At 54.0% G+C, this 8,420-nt stretch overlaps 2 protein-coding genes across 2 annotated transcripts; one reads left to right on the plus strand and one right to left on the minus strand.

The window, feature by feature from the left end:
* Nucleotides 1-778: 778 nt before the first annotated feature.
* HRG_04727 (alginate lyase domain-containing protein) lies at nt 779-1,759 on the plus strand (the record flags this gene model as incomplete). Its single annotated transcript, XM_044863198.1, has 1 exon — nt 779-1,759. The coding sequence occupies one exon, from the start codon at nt 779-781 to the stop codon at nt 1,757-1,759; it is 981 nt and encodes a 326-aa protein (XP_044721812.1).
* A 1,457-nt stretch (nt 1,760-3,216) lies between these two features.
* On the minus strand, nt 3,217-4,871 carry HRG_04728 (reverse transcriptase (RNA-dependent DNA polymerase) domain-containing protein; the record flags this gene model as incomplete). The annotated part of the gene is made up of 6 exons (XM_044863199.1): nt 3,217-3,410; nt 3,668-4,173; nt 4,227-4,476; nt 4,529-4,598; nt 4,665-4,713; nt 4,789-4,871. 6 exons carry the CDS (start codon nt 4,869-4,871, stop codon nt 3,217-3,219), a joined length of 1,152 nt encoding a protein of 383 aa, XP_044721813.1.
* Nucleotides 4,872-8,420: the final 3,549 nt, after the last annotated feature.

The following is an 8,420-nucleotide window of genomic DNA, read 5'->3' on the forward strand; positions in this document are numbered from 1 at the left end:
ACCAGAGTGGGGGGGGGATGGTCGGCTTACCAACCACGCCCAGATCGTCCACCGGTTTTCGTGGCAATAGAATCGCTTGGCTCTTAGTTATGCGACAGCGACGTTATTGCGCATTTTATTAAACATTAAATCGTACGTTATTATCACGTCGGTATAGCAGCCCATTCCGGACGAGATATCTTTTAAAAAAACCCTTTGGTCTACATCTTTGAATATGAAAAGAGCCTTAAAGGCCTATCTGGTATTTATCGGAATGTACCTCGAGCAAACGGGCCGATTGAATACAGGTAAAATTTATGTATGTACCTGGGAATAAATGTTGAACGTTGCGGCGAAAATCAAACCATTATGGAAGCGGTCGTCTATGCTTCAGTACATGGTGACTCAATTATAGAGGTATTCCGATAAAATCTCTTTTCCAAAGCATCTATCTACTGCGTCATACTTAAAGTACCTTGCGGCGCCACCCTTGCTTTATTTTTTTATGCGCCGGAATTCACGAAGTAGAAGCAGTGCCAATTCCCCTAACTCGGGCCCCTTGAAACTCTAATAAATCAAGGGCGACTTTTTTGGGGGCCCAGTAATATAACAGGGATGGCACGGAACTGCCTTTTAACTATAAGTAAACATCGATGCCCCCAACTGAAATAATACTTGACACATATCACCGACTATTCGCCCACGATTCCATCGCGCAAAACGCATTGTTTCTGCGATGCGGTTTATCCTCCGCTCGGCTCTCTGCACCTTCTTGTTGTCCCGGTCCAACGCCCTACGTATGAACTGCGCCCCGGGTGGCAATTTCGACTTGGGAGCCTGGAACCTGCAGCTACCGACCGGCAGCAACGGGTTCGATGTGGTCAGAAGTAAGGACTTGCAAGGCTGTGAAGGCTATTCCGACCAATACTTTTCCACCGACTCGTCGTCGGGCACAATGGTGTTCGTGGCTCCTGGCAACCCTCGTCTAACGGGATGCGTGACAACGCCCGGCAGCAGCCATTGCCGCACCGAGCTGCGCGAGGTGAATAAGAACGACGGTCGCAATGCCGCCTGGAACTCGAGAGATACAAACGTTCTCGAGGTGACAATGGCCGTCACCAAAGCCGACGACGGCACCTACGGCACGGCTATCGGCCAAGTCTTTGCTCAGGCGAAGCCCCTTGCGGCCATCTACTATAGTCAGCAGGGCAACATTACCTTCGATATCAAGCCGGGGCCGCAGCAAGACACCCAGAGGTTCAGAATGAGTCAGGTGCCATTGGGCAAGCAGTTCACCTATAAGCTATCTTACTCTAGCGACATCCTATCGGTTGCCGTCGACGGCATAGAAGCGCCGCTTAATTTCACCGCCTGGCCAGCTCAAGACTGCTCCTTCAAGCTAGGCAACTACAACCAAGGCAGGTCTGGAGACAGAGCAGAGGTGCATGTTGCAGCCATCCATCTGCAGCACGATAGCTTAGGTTCGGCCACCTTTGGCCTACTTCGCAAGTCCCTATACTTTATTTTGCCTTCGCTATTAGTGCTTTACTGTGAAAGGCTGGCCCGGAGTTTATTCAACAAGCAGGTGCCTAGGTGTTGTCTATCTAGAGCTAAGGAGGAAAAGAAGCTGAACTCGAGGCGTAGCCTCGAGTGCGAGCTTATATTGCCCTTCTCGGAATGTTCTCGCAGCTTCTGGGTCCGCGGAGCGGCCGGTGTTGCCACCGAGCACGACCCACCGGACCCGGTACAACCGGGTTCACCAGCCGGGCACAGCCCGTGACATTACCCCCCTTGTCCCCTCCGACCAGGTCGGCGTCTGCGGGGTTCTTGCGTTCCTGCCAGCGTCTCGTACCTCTCCCTAGGGCCATCATTGGTCTTGATTGGCCCGTACTTGTCCTCGAATGCCTTCATCGCAATTGTTCCTTGCAACCACTCAACTGGCTCCCAAGTCGGCTCTGCGTAGCCCGTCCATCGCACTAGTGCTTGCCTGAATTCCTCGTCCGCGCTTCTTCCATCTCGCGCAGAGGATCTCGTCGACATCCCACAGATCCGTGCCGGACTCATCTTGTACCGGTGGTGGCTGTGCGTCATCTACCTTTGGCCAGGAGCCGGATCTTGATGCGCCCGCCGCAAAGGTCAACATGAAATCGCGGGTAAATTGAGCCACGAACATCGAGCTCAACAACGTGCGAACTAATTACCTTCGTGACTGTGTACTTGTGATGCAGCCAGTCGAGCTTCTTGCACGGTCGTGGCGATCTGTAGTTTGCCATCGAGAGCCACACCTTGTCACCAACTTCAAATCGCTCCGCAGGCTGTCGCTTTGCGTTGGCAGCCTCTTCTTGTTGTTGCTGTGAGGAGGCCATCACTGCTTGCATGTACTCATTGACCTCCTGCAGGCGACTGAGTAGGCTATCAGCTCTGCTTTCCTCTCTATGCCTCGGTGGCTCTTCCGATTCCTCGACGCTGATGGGATCGACGTGGTAACCATGCTCAGCGAAAAAGGGGCTGATCTTGGTCGCTGCGGATTCACGATTGTTGAGTGCCAGCTGCGCGGCAGGGAGCAGTTCTCCCAGTCGTCCTGCACGTACGACACGTAGGCTCTCAGGTAGGCCTCGATCTCCTGGTTCATTCTCTCTGGCCTCCGTCCGTCTGAGGATGATAGGCCGTGCTCAATTTCTGCGTGACACCTGCAAGACGGCAGAACCTCTTCCAGAACCTACTTAGCCAGTTGCTCCCGCGGTCGCTGACGATGGACCGTGGCATTCCGTGAAATCGGTAATGACACTGGAGAAAACGGTTTGCACACGGCTCAGCTTCCATGTTGTCCATCACCTCGAGGGTCACAGCCTTTGTCAGTCTGTCCACAATCACCCACAGGTACCTTGCCTTGCTCAGTCCAGTAGGCGGCAGATCTGTGATGAAGTCCATGGACAAATGGCTTCGGGGTCGATCTGGAATCGGCAGAGGCTTGAGAAATCCCCTTCGACTGGCGCCAGATGTGTGCTCTGCCGCAGGTGTCGCAATTGGCTACGTACCGGCGAACCAGCTGGGACTGCCCAGGCCAGTAGAATCGCCGAGCCACAATAGCCAGCGTACCTTCCCTGCCGGGATGACCGGTCGCAACAGAGTCATGCGACTGCTGCACAATGCGGGTTCTCAACTGGTCTTTCTCAGCTTCCTCCTGGTTACCCTCCTCTCCGGATCCACCCGGCACCCAAATACGGTCTCTGAATGTCAGCCTTTGCCTGCGTCGATCGCACATTCTGAAATCTGGATCTTCAGGCCCAGCGAGGGCGGGAAGGCACGCTCGCGATCGCGGACTGCCTTATAGGCTGCCCGGAATATCGAGTCCTTCGCCACCGTTTCGTCCCAGAGTTGCTGCAGGTCCGCTACCTCGAAGACCTTCATCTTCGGCAGGGTGGATGCCTCTGAACAGTCAGAACTCATCGCGTTGATACATGCTCTTGTCGATGATGGAATGGCACTATCCGGTATCAACTGTATCATTCTTCCTTGTTCCCGCTCGTCGTCAATGCCCTGTGGCTTGTCTTGTTCACGGCGGGACAAAGCATCAGGCACGACAGCCCCCCTTCCCCGGCGATACTCGAGCTTGAAGTCGAACTGGGGCAAATTGGCTGCCCCACCGCTCTGCCGTTCCGTGAGCTTCTGGCGTGTCGCGAAATACCCAGGTTGCGGTGATCGGTAAGGATTGTAAATGGGCCGCAGCTCCTAAGTTCGGCGTTCCAGTTGTCGAGACATCTCATGATGGCAAGCATCTCCTTGTCGTGAATGGGATAGTTGTACTCCGCTGGCGAAAGTCGCTTCGAGAAGAAGGCGCATGCGTGTCGACGTCCATCTGGGCCTTCCTGCGACAGGACGCCTCCCAATGCGTAGCCTGAGCAATCCGTCTCCAAAAAGGTCGGGAGGCTCGGGTCCCACTGCTTGAGCACCGGTGACTCGCAAAATCGTCGCTTCAGCTCCTGAAACGCCTCGTTCTCCGCTCGTCCCCAATGAAAGGCAGTTCCTTTCTTAAGCAGGGCATCCAGAGACTGCGTGATCTTGGCATAGTCGGGGATGAAGATCCGGTAATAGTTGGCGAAGCCCAGAAAGCTTCTGACACCCTTCACCGTGGTCGGGGCCTCCCATTCGCGGATGGCGCGCTGCTTTTCGGGGTCGCAGGCGATTCCTTTCCTGCGTTGACGATGAACCCAAGGTATTTGACCTCTTGTACCGAAAACTCGCACTTCGCTGGGTCTAGGTGCAGCCCAGCGTCGGCGAGTGCTTGGAGAACTCGTCGCACCTTAGCCTCATGATCCGCCTTCGAACCGCTCGAGTAGATCAGTACATCATCCAGGTACGCTGTGACAAAGTCGTCCAGCCATTCGCGCAATACACTGTTCATGTATCGTTGGAATGATGCCGGGGCGCCGCTCAGGCCGAAAGGGCACACGAGCCACTCGTAGAGCCCAAACCTCGTGCGAAATGCAGTCTTTCCTCATGTCCCGGAGCCATGCGGATCTTATGGAAAGCGGCCACCACGTCCAACTTGGTGAACCACTTAGCCTTGGCCAGATTCTGCAGGGTCTCCGCGATGAGGGCAGTGGGTATCGGTCGCGCTTGGTGATTGCATTCAGCGCTCGGTAGTCGCAACAAAATCGCAGCCCTCCATTCGGCTTCCGCACGAACAGCACCGGCGCGGCAGCCGCTGAGCTACTCGCTCGGATGAATCCTCTGTCCAGCAGGTCTTTCAGGGTCTTTCGCAAGACCAACAGCTCTTCTCGTGACATGTTGTAGAGTGGGCCCCACGGAAGGGGTGGCTCGTTGCCGTTCTTGTCAGGCTGCAGGTTGACTTCATGATCCACACCCGGTCGATGTGGCGGCAGCTTCATTGCCTCTTCTGGTGAGAATAGGTCGCGGAATTCTTTCAGCACTTCTGCCGGGACCTTCTCGCTCGGATCGACTGGCGGCTTCGGCTGAAGCGCCCTCTATATCCGACAAACTGATTGCATGAATCGAGATCGCGTTGCACTTCTTGCGTCTCTTTGCGCGTCGACACTCCGCCGTGAATACGGCTGCCGACACGAGTCTTGCGCTTCGAATCGCGCGTATCTTGGCGGGCTCTTCCTGCCCAATGAGGCGTATCGTCACACCTGCCCTCCCATGGTACATTCGCTGCTTGGCAGCATCGTACACGACGTGATTTCTCTCCATCCAAGGCCGGCCGAGGAACATGTCCTGGCCCAGGCTTGGGATCACGTATGCAAAGACACGTTCGTCAAATCCAGCTGTCTCGACCACAACAGCCACGACCCTGGGGATATGACACTCTTCGCTGACTCTGAGAATCCCCAATTTCTCGTGGTTTCGAGTCGACGAAGGGTATCCGCAGCTTCCGAACAAGGGCTTCGTCGATCACGGCATAGCAGTCACATCCACAGTCGACAAGGGCGCGTATTCGATAGCCTCGGTTTACCCGCGCGTTGACTAATACAGTCCGACTATTCATTCGTGGCTTGAACGCTTCCCAGTCCCGGATGTCTGCCTTTGCAGGCCCCGGCGCCCGCTTTCGCCCCGGGGCTAGTCTTTTCCGCCGACTCGTCCTCACTGGATGCTGCGGTTGATTCCGAATCATCTGCGGCATCGGGCTTCTTCATGCGCGCAGCTTTAGGTCGCTGTTGCTTCCTTCGCCAGGAAAGACCACCTGGGCTGGGCAGTCCACGATAAGATGATCCGTCCGACCACAGCGATAGCAGCGGCGCTCATCCTTCGGCTTCTTATCGACATGTCGACGACCCTTCGACTCGTGGCCAATACGGTTGATGTCCGTCATCTTAACATCTCCGTCGGGGTCCTCCGGTTCCTCCTTGGGTCGTTGCCTTGGTAGCTGTTGAGGCGTCCGCTCAGTCGACGTCGGCTGCCTACCGGGTTTCAGTCTCTCCAATCTGCCCGCAATTTCCTGAACTCTCGCAAGCCATCCCTGGTAGTCGTCGGGTAGGACGGCTGTGACCAAACTCTCTTGGAGGCGTGCATTTATTGCGTTCTCTAGAAATACGATCTTTGCACTGTCCGGCCAGTCTGCTCCCCCGGCTTCAGCTAATGCCTGTTCGAATCGGGGAAGGAAGGACGCGAGAGGTTGGTCTTCGCGCTGCCGCATAGTTCTCAGCGTGGCAGCAGCGCAGGATTGGATGTTGCTGTCCTGGTAGGTTCGGTCGAGGTATCGCATGAACTCTTGGGGGTCGTAGCTACCCCCAGGGCCTCCCGCGGCGTAAAAGGTAGCGACCACTTGCTGTGGTCGCTCGTCCAAACATGAGTTGATGAGGTACCAAAGTTCGCGATTTCCACTGTAGTAGTGTGCATCAAGGTCCAGCTTGTCTCGCATCTGCCTGGCCCAGGAGGAGTAGCTCTTCCGTGAGCCGTCATACTTGGGTGGGTTGGGCAACGGTTTCCGCATTCCAGTACCGCAGGTTTTGGGAGGGCGTGCCCAAGCCAGGCGTGCTCGCCCAATCCTCGTGCCACTGGCGGCGATTGCAAGTCGGCGCTCTGCGGCTGCGCTCGCCCGAGTTGCTCCATCAGCAAGGAAAGTTGGTCCTGTAGAGGGCTGAGAGTCGCATTGACCGCTTCTTGAATGCGTTGGTCAATCCATTGCTGCTGGAGACTTGGGCTCACTCTGCTGGTCCATCCTGACGAGCAGTCTGCAGCTTGCGGTATTTAGAAGGAGCTCTAGATATGTGAAAGGCTGGCCCGGAGTTTATTCAACAAGCAGGTGCCTAGGTGTTGTCTATCTAGAGCTAAGGAGGAAAGAAGCTGAACTCGAGGCGTAGCCTCGAGTGCGAGCTTATATTGCCCTTCTCGGAATGTTCTCGCAGCTTCTGGGTCCGCGGAGCGGGGCCGGTGTTGCCACCGGAGCACGACCCACCGGACCCGGTACAACCGGGTCCACCAGCCGGGCACAGCCCGTGACATTTACATATAATAGGGCTAACTTGTAAAGACACATCGAGGCTGAAGAGGAAACATGTTTGATGGTATAGAGAGTAATAGCCGCAGGAAACCAGGATGGCCTGATTATTCATGATGGGGCAGGATTTGCCACGATGCTAGAGTTTCAACTGGCTAGTCATGCCAGATGAAAGGATAACTATCTTAATAGCAATATCAATAAGGGTTAATACGATATTGTTCGACGATAAAATCGATATCGTTATCGACAACCACCCTATACGTAGCAACGATTCTCGTTAGAATTCATGGTATGTTATTGTTAAATGCGTCTTCAGGCCTAACGTCCGGCAAGTTGTTATTATATTTTGTGCGCAAGAGCCAGTTCTGCAAGAGGATGTCCTAACTCCCTCTGCCTGGGTAATCCTAGCTGAGACTTACAAATTTCTTAAGTTATTTCACGATGCCACAATGGCCAATAAAGGTATGCGAGATACTATCTCCGATGCTCTACCTACCATGAATTATCTCTTATATTATATCGAGGCCGCCAAGAAGATTACTACCGTCCCTAACTTGGCTACAATAATAGAGACTGCCTTAGCCAAACTGGCCGACTACTATAAGTTGATAGAAGATACGCCGGCATATTTAGCTGCGATAGTATTAAACCTCTTTCTAAAGTAGGCATATATAGAGAAGACTTAGGAGGATAATACTTAGAGAGAGCCAAGGATCGTATAGGGCAGCTATAGTAGAAGACGTATAAATTAACCACCTCTTGCCCTATTCTTTAATAAGGCTTTATATAAAAGGCAAATATAAGACGACCAAATACGTATAAAATATAATTAAAAGAGCGGCAATCACCTAGATGCGCACGGGAAAGATCGGGCTTAACGACTTCCTCTTCGACCGACGGGTCCCCGGCGTAGTTTCGCTAATATGCACCTACGGACAAAGACGGGACACCATCTACTATACGATGATCGACTATCTACTAACGGTAGGGGCGAGGGAGTCCCTCCTAATACGGGCCCGGGACGTAGGTGACGTAAGAGCGGGCCTCTAAGGGAAAAGGACTGCGGCGCCGCTAGCGCAATAGTTCCTCCGCTTAGGCAGGCTCCGCCAGTTCGACCTAGCTCGGAGGCTACACGTAGATATGCCGGATAATAGAACCGGGGTCGCGCTAGGGACGGAGCGGCCCCGACTAGGACCACCCTAGCTAACTACCTCCCCTACTAGGGCGACCTAGAAAGGGAGAGGACTTACGATTATAGGACTATAGCTTCGACCGAACCGGACCTAGACTAGGCGTAAACCTCGCCGATTAAACTATAGACCGAATAGAACTAATATAACCTAACTAAACCGACCTTAATAGCTATAGAATAAGACCTATTACCGAAAGACCGCAACCGAATAAGACCCGACCTAGAACCGAACTAAGACGGAGCTAATAACTAGCCCCCCCTAAACTACGACCCTAGCCTAGCTCG

The sequence above is a fragment of the Hirsutella rhossiliensis genome (assembly GCF_020360975.1).
Source record: "Hirsutella rhossiliensis strain HR02 chromosome Unknown scaffold00004, whole genome shotgun sequence".
In the NCBI taxonomy this organism is placed as follows: Eukaryota; Fungi; Ascomycota; class Sordariomycetes; order Hypocreales; family Ophiocordycipitaceae; genus Hirsutella; species Hirsutella rhossiliensis.